The sequence below is a fragment of the Apodemus sylvaticus genome, chromosome 1 (assembly GCF_947179515.1).
Source record: "Apodemus sylvaticus chromosome 1, mApoSyl1.1, whole genome shotgun sequence".
NCBI classification, from domain to species: Eukaryota; Metazoa; Chordata; class Mammalia; order Rodentia; family Muridae; genus Apodemus; species Apodemus sylvaticus.
This window is the reverse complement of record NC_067472.1, coordinates 39444731-39463588: the sequence shown is the minus strand read 5'-3', so window position 1 is coordinate 39463588 and position 18858 is coordinate 39444731. Positions and strand designations below refer to the sequence as shown.

Genomic DNA, 18858 nt, shown 5'->3' with positions numbered 1-18858 from the left:
CAGTATTCAGTTTGTAGACATCAGCTTCAATAGTCCATCTTTCCTCCTAAATAGATACAACTCCTGACTTAGGCATTGTGCTCAATCACACGTCTTTTCTTCTGTTTCTCCTTTTCCACCCTTACAGATGATAGACATGATGTACTTTGTCATCATTATGCTGGTGGTGCTGATGAGCTTTGGGGTCGCCAGGCAAGCCATTCTCTTTCCCAATGAGGAGCCATCATGGAAACTGGCCAAGAATATCTTCTACATGCCTTATTGGATGATTTATGGGGAAGTGTTTGCTGACCAGATAGACCGTAAGCAAGTTTATGATTCTCATACACCAAAGTCAGGTATTTTAACTTCAATTGAGTCACGTCTTTTCCAAGTCCATTTGTTTGTCCTCAATAAATGGCTCAAGATAGAGGACCGATTCCTAGTTTGCTATCTTGGCGGAGACAATCACTGCAGGTGAATATACTATTTTAGCAAAATAGCCCTTGAGTGTATCTTCAGGTATGTCCAATGACAAGAATGGATATCTAATATACCAAATTTGATACAAAATGAACCATTTAAAATTATATAATCTTGCATATAACTCAAAATTTTAAGACCATGTTTTTCATATTTCATTACTGGGAATATATTGTACCACAGCTACCCACTCCTACCCTAACCCTCATCTTGCTAGGCTTTAAAAAATAAATCCCTTGGGTTTGACTTTAGAACAAATAAACAATTCTCAATTTCGTCATTAGAATTCAAGATTAAGGGCAAGCATCTGTATGGTATTTTCCTCATACTAGAAACTATTCCCCAACAGCCTTTCTCATTGTCTTACGTTATGTGCTATTGAGACACAGATGAAGCCTGAATTCATTACTAAGAAATATGGAAAATGCCCGTAGGTCATAGACTGAGTTATTTGCTGCAAATTCCGGGGATTGGAGGGGGTATCTATATTATAAAGTGACTTAATGTGGACCAAGAGCCAACAGCCCCCAGTACCTTCAGCCTATTAGATGCAGAGTCTCTGCAACAAACAACTCCTTTTGTGTGAACTTGGAGGATAGTTGTAGTCTAGGAGTCTGTTCCAGGATTTTATTTGGACCAAATGTCAGGGCACACCAGGCATCGGGAAATGACTCGGGAAGAAAGCATCTGAAAAGAAGCACATTTAACTGTGGAATTGAATCCCAGGAGCAACTCTTTCCCCTTTTCCCTGAGGAGTTTAGATCTAGAAATAACAACCCTCCAACACTGTTAAATTAACATTTTTCAGACATTTTTTGCTGACAGGCCAGCCATCTGAGCCCTGGACTGTGAACACAGATTAGGGTCACATAACTACATAGCTTATTCAGAGTGGGAGCAGAATCTAGTCAGCACCCCAATCTTCCTCCTCCTCCCAGACAGGATGGGGCCTAGGAACACAAGGACAAAGGACACCTGAGCTTTGGAGTCCTCAGGCCTATGAAGAGCATTATATGTCCTGGCAATAGAACACAGCAACATGTCATTTTCCCCTCCATGATTAATTTTGAACAAATACACTTTCTCTCTGAAAACATGTTATCTGGGGCAAGCAAGACTTTTGGAACACCTAATTCGAACAAATATTTGTTCCACAAGACTTAGCCAAGTTATGGAGGAAGAATTTTAGCTCCATCCTCTGGTTTTGATATCTTTAGTGACAATGTGCAGCCTTCGGAAGGTAGTTCCCCTGGTATGGGAATTTTCTATAGAGAGCATCCTTTCAAATAGTCCCTACAGGCAAAATAACAGTTCAAAAGCTCGCTATGATGATTTTCCTCAGAGATTAAGCATGCTATTCAATCCCACTCCTGGAAATCGCTTTTCCACTTTATTACATTATTTTGCCTTTTCAAAGTTGTCCCTTTCTCCCATAGAATGAGACAGAGACCCCATGGACATTTGGACAGCATAGTGAGGGAGAAATGGGGGGAGAAAGGAAGAGAGAAAGAAAGGGGTGGTATGGATGTATTTTACAAATGGGATTCTGTCTGTCCCTCTACAAGTGGCCATTTATTGATGTTGTACTATGAGCCCAGCCTAGTGCAACAAACACCACCATCTGCTGAACACAAGGATTTAGTATTCGCTGTTTTAAAAGAAGGGCTGATTATAGTTTAGAACTTGAACTCTCCCCCATCCTACCCCCCAAGACAGTCTAGAGGTGTTTTGTGTGACTGAAGAGTGAATATAGACAAATTCCCCCACCCTGCGAATTAGATCTGTGGTACTCTATGTGTGTGAGGATAAATCTCGACCCCAAATCCCAAAATATACCTGCTCTTGCCTTAGATGAATATGACCCTGCTGAGGCCCTGCCCTCTTCCTCTGTGATGTTCTGAAGTTGGCTTCAATGGCAGACTCTGTTCTAAGCTAAATCAGCCAGTTTTCTGTGTAGAGTGCTAAAGAGTATTCGTCCTTTCTCAAATGGATTTAGATGGTTGTCCCCAAATCTCAAATAATATTCAGCCAAGGTCACTGGACATGACTGTCCTATTAATGACCCACTCTCTGTACTCATGGGCCCCCATGAGGACTGGATGCCTGTTCCCTATGACTCTTGAGAATTTCCCAGAAGAACCAGTACCAAACTATTTGAGAAAGGTACAAATCATTGACGCTGCCCTACAGTATGTGGCCTTTTCTCTGTGCCGTGTCCAGGTTGGTGTGTGGCGCATGTCTTCAGGCTGACTGGATCTCATATCCACCCGGACCTGAGGCCCTCGCTGCCCAGGGTCTGCCAAGCCCATGCTATGGATGTGCCCCGCGTAGCCCTTTCCAGCTCTGCTCATTCACACACACCTCAGATGACTCATTCCTAACTTGATGCACGTGCTCCATTATCTAACTCTGGTTGTTTTGACTTCTAAGTGGCTGGACCCATTTCATGTTGGGGGGAATTATCATTTTCTTCACCGGGAGTGGTCAATGTGAATATGCAATGGGACCCTCAGAATGGGTTACTCACACCAATGGCAGACCTCAGAATGGAGGACAGCTATAGTGCCCTCACTTCTGGGAGGCAGCGTTACCTAACTGTAGCTATTTTGGTCTATATTTCATCTATTTTCCTGTTATTTAGTCAGAAATTACCTATAAAGCCAAAGACGGTAGGATGAGACTTGTAAGGTTACTTTCCAAATGTGCTTAAAAACTAAAAAGAAAAAGATGGAATCATATTTTTTAAAAATCACAAAATAACAAGTACATCTTTCTTCTACTTCATTTTGGACTAACGTGACATATAGAACAGTCTTCGTCTAAATTATCTGAGAGGGTAGAGTTTTGCTTCAGATTTGGAAGCAGAGGGCTACAAGAGTGTGGTTGGAAGTAGAGACGGATGAAAACAGAGACGGGACCAGAACCATTTTTACCCTGGAGGCTGAGCCTCATGATAATCTGATTCCTAGGAACTGAATTTTCTGCTGTTGGCTGGCTAGTTTGGTTGGTTGACATTTGGGATTTGTTTTTGTTTTGTTTTGTTTTCATATAACCTTTGAAATTGCCTTTGAATAGCCATGCTACATATGATACTTGGCTTGATTTTTTTTTCAGATAACCTGTCACTGACATTGAATACTTATGCTACATACATACTATTTTGCTGAGCCCCAGCTAAGGGCTACCACGGTGACTTGAAGTCTGGGGTGTTTATACCAATATTAGCCTGTGGCTGTAGCGCAATGCTAGTCTTGCTTTACCCACAGGAAGCTCTGGGTTCAATACCTAGTGCCATAAAATTAATTATTTCATTGCATTATATTAAATACACCAATACCAATTACAACATTCTTCTGGGAAGTCTCATTAGGGTGACCTATACTGCACGTCTCTGAGGGCTAGCCAGAACCCCAGAGCTGCTTGAGTAGAAAACCCACTAAGAGAGGAAAAGAACAACAGAATCAATAAATTCTCAGCAATGTTGGCATCAAGACTGGAACAAAATTTTAAATGAATGGCTTTTCATCAGCTCAGAAATCTGGTTTGGAGGGTAGGTTGCTTGGAAGTTATTAGCAGAAGAGACAGGGTATCTCGGACATTCTCTAGCCTCTTGCTGGGTGAGACTTCGTCTTACTTACAGGGCATCCATCCTGCTATATATTCAGATTTCCCAGGCTGTACTGAGGCAGAAGAGAAATGAATCATGCTCTTGAATGCATTAAATACAGGTCTAAATTTAGTCCTCCTTTCTGCTTCTCTGGGTATTTTTACAAGTTTAGATAGTACTGTGGAAGGAAACTGTCCAGGACTTACTTTTTACCATGACAACTTAATATTATCTCGCCATTTCTACTCTGAATTAACTATCCAATCTTCTTAGTACATGGGTCAATTTTTTTCTTACTGCCTGGGGCTTTTTCATCTGAAATTAACAGGTAATCTGAAGGAGGAGATGGGGGGGTGTTATTTTGTTTTTAATTGACTGATTGAATGCAACATTTTGCTATTAATATAATCCCTTGCTCTTTGGTATCCAGGATGTCTCCATGGCTTTGACTCAAACAAGCATGTGTGGGGAAAGCTCAAGTGCTGTCCTGAATTACTTTTCTGTCTCCAATTAATTATTCCCTGATTTGGGTATGGAAGTAGGACAGCTCAAGCGCCTGAAATATGCTTGCCTTGGGGAAGCAAAGAACACCAAGATGATAGGGTGTGTCTCCATCATCTCACTCCAGTTCTCAGGACTCAGGGCTGGGCTTCTGTTTGGAACTCCAGACTGACCTCTGATGACTTCAGAGCACACTGATGCCTACCAGCTATAGCATGCGGCATGTTGCCCAACCAGGAAAAGTACTCTGGGAAAAGAAAGCTGGGGCCAGTGCCAACACTGGGGGAAAGGGAGACGGTTTCATTAGGTTTTATTTTCACAAACTGCTAAGGAAGCTAGCCAACACTGGGCTGTCCCTGAAACAGTCAGCCCACACTATAAAGAAGAGCCACATGACTTGTTTACTAATACAAACCTGGGCTCGTGAGATTTACAGAGAACAGAGAGATCTGCCTTCGGCCTCTGCTGTGAAATCACATGCATTCTGCTGTCATGATATCCACTGCATTTGCTCAAAGGTAGAAGAACTCTATTTAGAATCCACTCTTCATTCAATGGGTATTTTTTTTCTGCTTAAGAGCTGCAAACCAGAGTCTTTAGACAAACACAAAAGACACATTGCCCTGGAGAAGCTTACAGTTCAACAGGGGTGGACCGCCATTGACAACCTATGTATTGAGGTGAAGCTCAGATAGGAAATCCACCAGTACCGTGTGGAGTTGGAGCATGGTGTAATAGATGAGGCCCCAGCAGAGAAGAAGCAGGCTGAGCAGAGCCCTGAAACACAAGCAGATGTGTGCTAGGCAGATGGGAGCAGGGGGTGTGAAGAAAGAATAGCATTCCAAACTGAGACCTAGAGTGGCAGGCTCTAGGCACAGAAAATGATCGAGGATGGCTCACTGTAAAGTGAGAGGTAGGAGTCAGGAAGCAGGACAGATGGGTGTGGAAGGAGAGGGGGAGGGAGAAGAAGAGGGAGAACATGGAGAGGGAGGAAGAGAGGACAGGAGAGATGAAAGAGCATTCTTAATGGAGCTGGTATTGGGGAAGAAGGACAGCATGAGATCAGAGGAAGGTAAAACCAGAAAAACCTAGGCCAAAGCCAGATGGGGAAGAGGGGATAAAAGAAGTGGGTGGGGATCCAAAAATGGGGGCATTGAAACTCACCCTGAGATTCCTGACTCAGTCTAATGTATAAAAACCACTTACTGAAATACTTGGGGGGCAGGAATATACCCAGAGCTGGTGTCTCACTGGGGTTGGATTGAGTTTGTAGATCCTACAGTGTCCAGACTTGCAGCTCAATAGGACAATCTGGACTGTAAAGTGGAATAAATTTTAAAAGGAGGACTGAGAAGGTGACTCCATAATCAGCATTGGCTCTTCTTGCAGAGAGCTCAAATTCAGTCCACAGCACCCATATCAGACAGTGCACAAAGCCCTAGCTCCAGTTTCCTGGGATCTGATATTGTCTTTTAGCCTCCACAGGTCCCTGTATGCAAGTGGTATATATACAGACAAGCAGGCAAACACACACACACACACACACACACACACACACATACACACAAATAGAGATTAATTGATCTAATTCAAACGAGCTGAAATGGAAATGCCGATTTTTAGGATCAAGAATGTCTCTTAATGTCAAAGTCATGGTGGATAAGCCCAAGTAGAGAGAGGAAAGGCAGAAGCAGGATATGAAGAACACAAGAATCGTAACAGTGCCAAGAGTAAAGGGTCAACCAGGTTGATGTTTAGAAGAGTTCTTTGCAAAGTCATTGCTTACTTTCTGTCAAACTTGTTCATTTCTGTGCTATGGTTCCAACCTCCCCTGAGATGGAAAATTCTCCAGCCATTTTTAGTGACCCATCTTCAAAGGCTGATTACTCTAGTTCCTTTAACAGAACATGTTCGGTCCATCTTGGTTGGCCTGACTCCAAAGCCCATATATCATCTATCCACTCTAATGGGACTGTTTGCATGAATTCTAGGTATCCCTACAGAAAAAGAACTTCTGTGGGCTTAATACATCTTAAATACTCATAACTTTCTCATAATTCTCCGTACTAAATCCCCCAAACTGGTAACTGAAGAAACATTGAGTTCCCATCTGGCTATAGGGACTGTTTTGTCACCTAATTTATCAGTAAGGAAAAGCAATATAAGAAGTATCTTTCCCTTTTAAAAGAGACAAGTCAGTACATTTCCTTACAGGTTATATTTTATCATGACCTCTTTAACAAGTACAAGAAATTATCTTTAAAAAGAGGAGCCTGGTAGGGTAAGAGAAGACTCCAAGATCAGCAAAAATGATGAAAACCAAACCAGCAGTAGCAGCCTGCAGAAGAGGCTGTGTGTGTCAATAGAACAGAAACAAGTGAGGGAAGGTTACTGGGAATGCTTTGAGATGAAGTTAGCCATTATAAAAGAACACTAATTCTCCTTACTCTGCCTAGCTGAGATAGGCAGCAGGCTAGGAAAGACAAGCATTGCATGTTTAATACTAGAGATACCTACATAGAGAATAGGGCAACCCCAGACGATGTTAAGGGTCCCGTCATCTATAAACATAAAGAACATGGGATACAAGAATTGTCTGTATCTAAAAACCCAACATGTGACTTTTTGACTCAGACATCAAGTTCAGCTCTAGCTACCATCCGTAAAGAAAACGTAAGTGGGTTAAGCCCCTAGCTGGGAGTGAAGAAAAACTGTGCTTCAAGGACACAGGATTTGAACTCTTCATGCTGGAGAGATGAAAAAGAATATGTCAAGAGAGTCTGAATTTCTCAAGTAAATCGCCAGGCATATTGTGATCTGGAGACTCATACCATGGTTTCGGACCTCAGATCTGAGAACATTTGGGCAAGAATATTTTGAAATATGAAGTATTAGACTTAGGACCAAAAAAAAAAAAGGAGTGACCTACAGAGAACACGTCACATTTCTTCCCCACTTGTAAAGCTCCTCCTCTCCCAGGACCTTCCACAGTCCCTTTAACTCTCCTGGATTGTGCAGTTACTGAGGTTTTATATTCATATCTAAAGATTCAGAGCTAGAAACCACGAGTAAGAGAGAACATGCAGCGTTTGTCTTTCTGGGTCTAGCGTCCCTCACTCGGCATTTCCCATTCTAACTATTTACCTTCAAATCTCATGGTTTCCTTTCTACACAGCTGAATGAAATTCCACTGTATAAATGTGCCCCATTGTCATTGTCCATCCCTCAGCTGAAGGACATAGAGTTTGTTTCCATTTTGTGAAATGGAGCAGAATTCTCTGACAACAGAAAGGCCACATTTTTATATTCCCAGATAAAGCATTTTACTTTTGAAAGAAAGACAATAAGGTGAGGAAAAGGAAGATGTTTTTCTGTAAAAAGAAGAGTGCCCACATCACAGAAATGGCAGGGATAAGCCAGGTCGAGTAGTGCAGCCTGTGATAAGCACAGCAGTCAGGAGACAGAGGCAGGAGGACTTAGAGTCTGGGCTAGCCTAGACTATCAAGTGAGAACTTGTCTCAGTGCAGCACACACACACGCACACACACACATGATATAGAACTTCATACCACATCAATAAACCTCCAGCTGGAAATACCAGTAGATACCTTTAGTTCACTGCCCAGGCTCCCTCTCATTCCCTTGTCCAGCTTTTTCACCCTGCCCTCTGCTCTGGGGTCTTCAATGCTGGGCTTGCCTACCTCATTCAGATAACTCCCCTGGGATCCATGAAGTCTCCTCAGCACCCAGAGAACCTAAGGTGACCTCAGAGTTAGGGTGTTTCAGCCAATCTTGCACCTTGCTTCTAGCAGTTGGATTCGGGGAATATAAAAGCTTAGTTATTTTGAGTCTTGTTTGAAGCCCCACTCTCCTGCCTTTAAGCTGCAGAATACCTTCCTGCAGGAGAGGTCCAGCCTATAGAATTGGGTGTGAGCTCAGACTACACCTGAAGTTGCCTCTTTAAAAAAGCAACTTTATTCTTCTTTGCTCTGATGCCCCTGTGCATATTCTCTTTAGTAAATAAATTACATCCATTTGAATGCTTTCCTCGGGGATGCTTCTGCAAGAAACCAGCCTGAGTTATACCCTCAGGCTCTAAGTCTCCTCAGCTAAAACCCCACATAATTCACACCAAAGACTCCTTTCCAGCAGGGAAGGAAACCGTGAGCATCCTGTGTGATGCATACAGCAGATGGCAGATCCAGCCACCCACGTTTACCATGTGACAATCATCTCTCCCATTACCTAGTTCTTAGCTTTGTATCAGTATAACAAAATGCCAGACCAGGCTCTTTACAATAAACGATTTAACTAGGTATGGCGATCCACACCTGTATCCCAGCACTTGAAGGTTCAACCAGGAGACTCACAAATGTGGTAATGTCCTTCTAAAAGAGAGATAAAAGAAACAATAAGGGGAAGAAAGAGGGAGGGAGGGTTTGCTTGCTCAGTTCTGCAGTTTCATGAGATAGCAGCTTGACACTGGCATCTTCTGGGCTCTGGTAAGGGCTTCATGATGAATGTTGTCATAATGGTGGGAGCGTGTGAGGAAGAAATCGCATGGCAACACAAGAAAGAAGAGACAGTCTATCGAAGAGCAAGGCTCACCCTGTTTTATAACACTCCACTCTTGAAAGAGCCTACCTACTCTGCATGACTACGATGAGTCTCTTTTCAGGATGTCTCCATAACCTAATTACCTTCACTGGGACCCCCAGCTCTTAAATGTCTCTCTATCATAACACCACACAGCATACGGAGCTTCCAGGACATGATTTTGGAAGGCCAAATCACACACAAGTTCCAGCAATACAGAGCTATGCATAGTGGCACAGACTTGAAAGCCCGGCAGTTGAGGAGGCTGAGGAAAAGAGTAGACCCTGGCCCAAAAAGAAAAGAAAAGCTATAGCATCATTGGTGGTAGAACACGATTGTGCCTTCTTTAATAGCTGAGCTCAGTAGCTGTAAGGCAAGGCATGATGCTCCCAAGAGTCTCTTCAAGATGCCATTATTGAAGCTTAAAGGGCCAGTCTATCCCACCTTGGGATCTTTCATTCCACTTTCTTAAATTCTTGCTGGGTACTCACAAGGACTGAGAGGAAACAGAAAACTATTCAGACGTGGTCCTGTGTTAAGGAATTTGTAAACCAGTCTTGGTAGATGTGAGCAAACTTTTTCTAGAATGTGAGCAAATTTTTTTCAGAAATGACTAGATCAACATCTGATTGTTTCAAGGCAATGCGATCTCTCTCATAGTTTCCAGTGTTGCCACTGTGTCCCCAGAGTGGTCCTAGACAATTAGTAAACAGCTAGATACGACCATGTGTCAATAAAACTTTATTTACAAGAACAGAAGGCAGGCCAGATCAACCACACAGACTGATTACAGTCCTGAGTAAGTCAACCAGCCATGCAAATATATTGGTTTCTTTCTTACCATGGTCAGTGGAAGTCCAGGATGGAATCAGTTTCATTGCTATTCAAGTTTTTTTCCAAAAGCATTAGATGTGCTTACTTGCTAGGAATATTTTATTCTAATGAAATGGGCCAACAGAGAAGAAAACGCTAGTTGTTACCTGGGTGCATGTGTGTATGAGAAAACCACACTACTTATTGGGTGGATCTCGTTTCCAGGCAACAAAAATCAGATACTACCAGGAAGTCAATGTTTACTGTATAATTCTACTTATTTCTAATTTGAATATATCCCCTTAAAACTGGGAATCCATCACTGAAACTGTAGGGTATGGATTAGGATGGGTGGGGCGGAATACAGTGCTCATTCATCAATGTTTCCTACTGAACATCAGTGTGGCTCTTCCAGTTCTGGGAAGGAAGAATGTTTTTCCTTTCCACAGTCCCTAGAAACTCTGTCTCCCAGAATCCTTGCTGCTTGTAACAGAACTCCCAGGATCACACAGCCTGGTCACATAAGGCATAGATGGACTGGTATTCACTCTGGCCCACGCTCACATGTGTGTGGGCAGGCTTCCATTTCTCTCTCCTCTGTAGCCCTGCCTCAGCCAGGACACTTCAATATACTTCCTAGATCTTTCTTTCTGTGTCTCCTTCTCCAAACATCCTCAGATCCCTGGGACTTTGTAAGAAAACACCAGACAAGTACATGGGCTGTCTCTGGGTTCTGGATGATAGTTTTCCTCTCCAAGAAATGGTGAGAACAACGCCAACATCTGCTCAAAAGACAGGATGGGAAAGTGATGGGCTTGTCATCCCTTCTATCCGCAGTGGATTGAATTCGGGATTCCACCTCATCCTGTGGCTTCCAAACTCCACAGATGCTCAGGTCCAATATTTGTGATAGGGTGTGTGTGTGTGTGTGTGTGTGTGTGTGTGTGTAGCCTTGGCTGTCCTGGAACTAGCTTTTTAGACCAGACCAGCCTCAGACTCACAGAGATCTGCCTGCCTTTGCTGGGATTAAAAGTGAGCGCCACTACTGCCCAGCCAGGTTCCTTATATAAAATGTGTATATCCCTTATGAATATTCTCCTATATATTTTAAGTCATCTCAAAACTGCAAATACCCAATACTGTGTAAGTGCTAAGGAAGGGGTTATCCTATCTGGTTTAGGGAATAATGTGTTTGGTGCAATGTTTTGGGATTTTTTTCCCAGTATTTTCCTTCCATGGTTAACACAGAGCCTTCAGAAACCATGAGCCCACTACATCTCAAGGTCTTATTGCACCACATTAATTTAGCCATCTCGTAATTAAAAACTGGGTGTTCCTAATAAAAATAAGTATATAGGTTCCTAAATAACATGCCTAATCTATACTTCTAATGGAAATTGCAAGTGAAGAATTATGATCTGTAGCTCTTTCTTTCAAATCATTTCTCTGTATAGCTACAAGGGTTTTAAGGATTATTGGAATAACGGTGGGACTAGGGAGTTCTTCTAGAACACTCCTGTGTAGTAGAATCATTTGTGATGGAGCTGTGCTACCTGGTACCATAGCTGCTGGTCCTGAGTGGCTTCTGAGTACTTGAAATGTAGCCAGTGTGAATGAAGAACTAAAACTTCTATTTTATCTTATTTTAATTAATTAGGATTTGAACTCAAGTAGCTGTACATCACTAGTGGATGGCCTATCAGACAGCTAAGCTGCAGGACAAGAGTTTCCTTTAGTATAGCAACTCCATGGGAAGAAAACCACATCTACTTGCTCACTGTTGTAGCTTCAGCAGCACAAGCAGTGTCAGGCACGAAGTAACAACTCAGAAAATCTCCAGCACATGATTAAACACCCTGATGCAAGACTAAGAGAAAAGCGATGTTGTTAACATAAACAAGGAGATTTGGGGGAACAGACACATGGAGTGAGCAAAGTCAAAGTGCCAGGAATTTAAAGCTGAGTAGTTATAAAAGACCTGCAAACCAGGGGGGTGATCATGGATTCCTAACACATGCATGCATGAAGTGAAGAGTTAAGGGGAGAAACGTACCCTGAAAAGGAATCCAAGAGTTGATAATATTATAAAACTTAGCTGAGTTTTTTGTTTGTTTGTTTTTTTGTTTTTGTTTTTGTTTTTGTTTTTAGAAAATTACAGCCAGGTTCAAGAAATATATCACTGACAAAGCCATCATTTTAATATATACACAGAGATTAGTTGTTCGCACATCTATAAAGAAATGAAAAAAAAAGGAGGGAGGGGGTCTTTCCTTGTGAGAGCACAGAGAAAGGAAGACAGGGCTGTGTAAGCCAAGCAGGAGACCAGAATGGGCCCCAGAGTCCCCTGCTCTGAGCTGTGCCACACCAGAGGTAATTGCTGTACATCCTGTAACCACGGCCCTTTCCAAAGGCACAGTGTTCAGACCAAACACAGTAAGGCAGATGGTTGACCCCCACCGAAAACAGAACCAAGGACACCCATTTTGATTATTTTAACCAATCTGTACTAACAGCAACCAACAAACAGGCTCATCCGCACACAGGTTAACCATTAGCAGAAAATTTCAGCAAAGCACCTACATTAATTGTTTGTCCTGAAGGCCATGTGGACTGAAGGAAAAAGGCAAGTGCCAGGGATTTTGGAAGACAGTTGTCCTCTGAGAAAATAGCTTCCTGCAGCTAGATTTTAGGCCACATCTGTCAAGTGATGTTTAACTGAAACTCGCTTGGCTTTTAGCCAAATATCTGGTCTCTAGACTATCTGGGCCATCGTTCAAGGTGAGTTCTGTTTAGAAAACCCCAGCAGTTTCAGTTCAAATATGGGATTTTGAGTCTTTGTCTTAGTGGTATCCTCAGTTCTGGTGGATAACTATTTCTTGATCTGGGCTGTAGTGAAACTGGACATAGTTGTTCTGTGGGTCTTTCTATGTGGACAGTAAATTTTACCATCTACTACAGGAGAGAACACAGAGAACATCCTGCTGCCCTGGTTTGAATGGGTCCATTCACTGCTACTGAACACTTCTGTGTCTCAGGCTCTTTGCCAGAAGCTAGGGTTAAAAAGAAAAAAGAAAAGAGTTTACTTCATTGCCTTTGAAGAATAGTTAATGTGAGGATTGGCACATCAACAGAACATTACAAATTGATGGGTTTATTTCTATAGAGGTGACTTATAAGGAATTCACTCACAAGAAAGAGGAGTACAGTTTAATTTAGCAGTAGCTCAGGAAGCCACAGCAAACTAGAGAAGCAAGAGAAAGCAATGGGCGGTCGGAGGCATTTTCCTGGTGATAAGAGTTAAGCTGAATTGTGAAGGAAATTAGGAGGTTTTCAGACAGATAAACCATTCTAAGGAGAGGACTGTCATGTCCGAAGTCAGAGACAGATGACTAAGTGTGTCGGGTGTTCGCAGATGGGCCTGGAAAGAACAAAGACAGGAGGTCTCCTTCCTCTGCCAGCCAGAAACTAATCTCCAGGTTAGATCCACATACAAGGCCCTCACAGGCCCCCTGAGCCTGCCCTGGTTTGACATGTTGTTTTCGTACGGCCTTCTATGTGGCCTCTGGCTGCACTATCTGAGGTTTTAGGGAAGGATCTGGGACCAGCAGCTGTATCCATCTCTTCTTCTAGTTCTTGGAAGAATGAATGGGGGAGTGGTTAGAAAGACAGATTGTTAGCAAACACGTTACATGCCAAGCAAAGAAAATTGGGGGTTTTCCGCAGTTCATCTTGTGCAGAGCCCCTTTCTAAGTGAGATCTCTAACTTACGAAACCCAAGTGTGGAGGTGGGGGCACAGAGAGACCACAGCTAGAAAAGACTCCACTCCCATGCTCGCTTCAGAGAAACCAGAGAAGGCAGGAAAGTGTTCCAAATCTCCCCTAACCAAGGAACAGCAAGCTTCCCTTCAAAGAAGAGTCAGGATCCACACACACACACACACACACACACACACACACACACACACACACCCGAGCAGGTTAAACATGCAGGCTCATCTCCCCTTGGTGTAATGCTTTTGCCTCTTTGGTCTTAACTCTCCAAATAGCTAAAATCAGCATCCAGAAAGGGGGAGCTGGAAGCGGGGACAGGAAATGCTGCAGCAGATGGCTCCGCCTGGGTCAAGTAGGCTTTGAGCAGCCAGAGGGCAGCATGAGGCAACTGTGTGACTGCAGGGCAGGGAGCAGGGCCCAGGCATGGTGTGGTAAAAGGACTGCGCCTACATGGTGGCTCTGCCAAGCACCTTGGCAGACATCCCGCTTTCTCCAACCACCACCCTAATGCTGCCTGTGCTATCTTGCTAAGGCCTGTTTTAAGTATCGGGATTACTTCAAGCTCCAAAGCCCCCAGTTCTCCCACGGACCAGCATTGCCAATTCAATCTGTGTTCTCCCCATGTCCTACTTCCTCTCCTCTGACCCTACAGAAGGACACAAAGAGACGGGAGGAAGAAGAACCAGTGTGTGCATGTGCCTTCCTCCTTCTCTGCTCCCCTCCATCCCTCTCCTCCTCCCCACTGCCTCCCTCCTCGTCTTGTGCTTTCTCATTCTTAGTGTATCCTTTGTCAACCTACAAATACATCAGACATGTATCACACAAGGAGCTTGGAGGTCAGAAAGGTCTTAGGACAACCACAAGAAGCTGAAATGCACCCAAAGAGGCTTTCTTATGACCACAGGAACATCTTCCAGGATCGGGGATGATAGGATACTCTCCAGTATGTTCAAGATTGAGTTTGGTCTCCAACACTGCCAAATAAATGATGAAGATGATGAAGATGATGATGATGATGTTGATGATGGCAATGACAAAAACGACCCCCCAAAGTTCAACTCCATTACACTGATCCTCAACCAAAGACAATGTTACCACTCACCCTTACCAGAAAGGGGATATTTGATCTTTGACAATTTTTTGTTTTATTTTTTTTCTTTTATTGGATATTTTTTATTTGTTTTTCAAATAGTATTCCCTTTCCCAGTTTCCCCTTCAGAAACCCCCTATACCAGCCCCCTCCCCCTACTTCTATGAGGGTGCTCACCCACCCACCCACTCTCACCTCCCTGCCCAGACGTTTCCTTACACTGGGACATTGAGCCTTCACAGGACCAAGGGCCTCTCCTTCCATTGATGCTGACAAGGCCATCCTCTGCTACATGTGTAGCTAAAGCCATGGTCCCTTCCTGTGTATTCTTTCTTTGGTGGTTTAGTCCCTGGGAGCTCTGGGGGGGGGGGGGTCTGGTTAGCTGATATTGTTGTTCTTCCTATGGGGTTGCAAGCCCCTTCAGCTCCTTCAGACCTTTCTCTAACTCCTCCATTGGGGACCTCATGATCAGTCCAATGGTTGGCCTCTGTATTAGTTAGGCTCTGGCAGAGCCTCTCAGGAGACAGCAATATCAGGCTCATGTCAGCAAACACTTCTTGGCATCTGCAATAGTGTCTGGGTTTGGTGACTTTATGGAATGGATTCCCAGGTGGGGCAGTCTCTGGATGGCCTTTCCTTCAGTCTCTGCTACACACTTTGTTTCCATATTTCCCCCTGTGAGTACTTTGTTCCCCCTTCTAAGAAGGACTGAAGCATCCACACTTTAGTCTTCCTTCTTCTTGAGCTTCATGTAGTCTGTGAATTGTATCTTGGGTATTCCGAGATTTTGGGCTAATATCCTCTTACCAATGAATGCATACCATGTGTGTTCTTTTATGACTGGGTTACCTCACTCAGAATGATATTTTCTAGTTCCATCCACTTACCTAAGAATTTCATGAAGTCATTGTTTTTAATAGCTGAGTAGTACTCCATTGTGTAAATGGACCACAGTTTCTGTGTCCATTCCTCTGTTGAAGGATATCTGGGTTCTTTCCAGCTTCTGGCTATTATAAATAAGGCTATTGTTAACATAGTGGAGCATGTTTCCTTATTATATGTTAGAGCATCTTTTGGGTATATATGAAGGAGTGGTATTACTGGGTCCTCGGGTAGAACTATGTCCAATTTTCAGAGGAACCGTCAGACTGATTTCCAGAGTGGTTGTACCAGTTTGCAATCCCACCAACAGTGGAGGAATATTCCTCTTTCTCCAGCAACTGCTGTCACCTGGGGTTTTGATCTTAGCCATTCTGACTGGTGTGAGGTGAAATCTCAGGGTTGTTTTGGTTTGCATTTCCCTGATGACTAAGGATGTTGAACATTTCTTTAGGTAGTTGTTGGCCATTCGATATTCCTTAGTTAAGAATTTGATGTTTAGCTCTGTACCCCATTTATAAATAGGGTTATTTGATTCTCTGGAGTCCAACTTCTTAAGTTCTTTGTATATGTTGGATGTTAGCCCTCTATCAGATGTAGGATTGGTAAAGATCTTTTCCCAACTGTTTTGTCCTATTGACAGTGTCCTTTGCCTTACAGAAGCTTTGCAATTTTATGAGGTCCCATTTGTCTATTGTTGATCTTGGAGCATAAGCCATTGGTGTTCTGTTCAGGATATTGTCCCCTGTGACCATGTGTTTGAGGCTCTTCCCCACTTTCTCTTCTATTAGTTTCAGTGTATCTGGCTTTATGTAGAGGTCCTTGATCTATTTGGACTTGAGCTTTGTACAAGGAGATAAGAATGGATCGATTTGCATTCTTCTGCATGCTGACCACCATTGAACCAGCACCATTTATTGAAAACACCGTCTTTTTTATCCACTGGATGGTTTTAGCTCCTTTGTCAAAGATCAAGTGGCCATAGATGTGTGGGTTCATTTCTGGATCTTCAATTCTATTTCATTGCCTGTCTCTGTATCAATACCATACAGTTTTTTATCACTATTCTGTAATACAGCTTGAGATCAGGGATGACGATTCCCCCCCCCCAGCAGTTCTTTTATTGTTGAGAATAGTTTTAGCTATCCTGGATTTATGGTTATTCCAAATGAATTTGCAAATTGCTCTTTCTAACTCTGTGAAAAAAATGAATTGGAATTTTGATGGGGATTGCATTGAATCTGTAGATTGCTTTCAGCAAGATGGCCATTTTTACTATATTAATCCTGCCAATCTATGAGCATGGGAGATCTTTCCATCTTCTGAGATCTTCTTCGATTACTTTCTTCAGATACTTGAAGTTCTTGCCATAGAGATCTTTCATTTGCTTGGATTCAGTTTACAAAAATTTTATTTCATTTTTGCATCAATATTCATAAGGTAAATTGTTCTGAAGTTATCTTTCTTTGTTGGGTCTTTGTGTGGTTTCAGTATAAGCATAATTGTAGTTTCATAGAACGAATTGGGTAGTGTTCCTTCTGTTTCTATTTTATAGATTAGTTTGAAGAGTATTAGGTTTTCTTTGAAGGTCTGATAGAATTCTGCACTAAAACCATCTGGTTCTGGGCTTCTTTTGGTTGGTAGACTTTTAATGACTGCTTCTATTTCTTTAGGGATTATGGGAATGTTTAGATGGTTTATCTGATCCTGATTTAACTTTGGTAGTTGGTATCTGTCTAGAAGATTGTGCACTTCATCCAGATTTTCCAGTTCTGTTGAGTATATAGGCTTTTGTAGTAGGATCTGTTGATTTTTTTTTTAATTTCCTCAGTTTCTGTTGCTATGTTTCCCTTTTCATTTCTGATTTTGTTAATTTGGATACTGTCTCTGTGCCCTCTGGTTAGCCTGGCTAAGGGTTTAATCTTATCTTGTTGATTTTTCTCAAAGAACCAGCTCTTGGTTTTTTAATTCTTTGTATAATTCTTTTTGTTTCCACTTGGTTGATTTCAGCCCTGAGTTTGATTATTTACTATTGTCTATTCCTCTTGGTTGAATTTGCTTCTTTTTGTACTAGAGCTTTCCAGTGAGATGTTAAGCTACTAGTGTATGCTCTCTCCAGTTTCTTTTTAGAGACACTCACAGCTATGAGTTTGCCTCTTACCTTTCATTGTGTCCCATAAGTTTACTTTCGGTAACTTCATTTGGAAAATTAAGTTGTGCCTTCATTTTCATTAAATTCAAAAAAGTATTTAAGTTCTTTCTTTATTTCTTCTTGACCAAGATATCATTGAGTAGAGTGTTGTTGATGTGGGATTTCTGTTGTTTATGTTGTTATTGAAGACCAGCCTTAGTCCAGGGCAATCTGATAGGATGCATGGGATTATTTCAATCTTCTTGTATCCCTTGCAGCCTGTTTTATGATCAGTTATATGGTCAGTTTTGGAGAAGGTACTATGAGGTGCTGAAAAGAAGATATATTCTTTTGTTTTAAGATGAAATGTTCTATAGTTGTCTGTTAAATCCATTTGGTTCATAATTCATGATAGTTCCACTGTGCCTCTGTTTAGTTTGTGTTTCCATGATCTGTCCATTGATGAGAGTGGGGTGTTGAAATTTCCCACTGTTATTGAGTGAGGTGCAATGTATGCTTTGAGCGTTAGTAAAGTTTCTTTTATGAATGTGGGTACTCTTGCATTAGGAACATAGATGTTCAGAACTGAGAGTTCATCTTGGTAAATTTTTCCATTGATGAGTATGAAGTGTCCTTCCTTATCTTTTTTGATAACTTTTGGTTGAAAGTTGATTTTCTTCGATATTAGAATGGCTACTCCAGCTTGTTTCTTGGTACCATTTGGTTAGAAAATTGTTTTCCAGCCTTTTACTCTAAGTAGTGTCTTTGTCACTGAGGTGTGTTTCCTGTATGCAACAAAATGCTGGGTCCTGTTTATGTATCCAGTCTGTTAGTCTGTCTTTTTATAGGGGAGTTGAATCCATTGATGTTAAGAGATATTAAGGAAAGGTTATTGTTGCTTTCTGTTGTTTTTGTTGTTAGAGGTGGAATTATATTTGTATAACTATCTTCTTTTGGGTTTGTTGAAAGAAGATTACTCTCTTGCTTTTTCTAGGGTATAGTTTCCCT

The 18858-nt window shown here is 42.2% G+C and overlaps 1 protein-coding gene across 1 annotated transcript in view; it reads left to right on the top strand.

Moving 5' to 3' along the window:
* Trpm3 (transient receptor potential cation channel subfamily M member 3) overlaps nucleotides 1-18858 on the top strand; it is an 863316-nt gene that overhangs the window by 797491 nt on the left and 46967 nt on the right. The window contains 1 exon segment of the mRNA XM_052188302.1: nucleotides 128-302. Within this exon segment, the coding sequence (XP_052044262.1) occupies nucleotides 128-302 (175 nt within the window).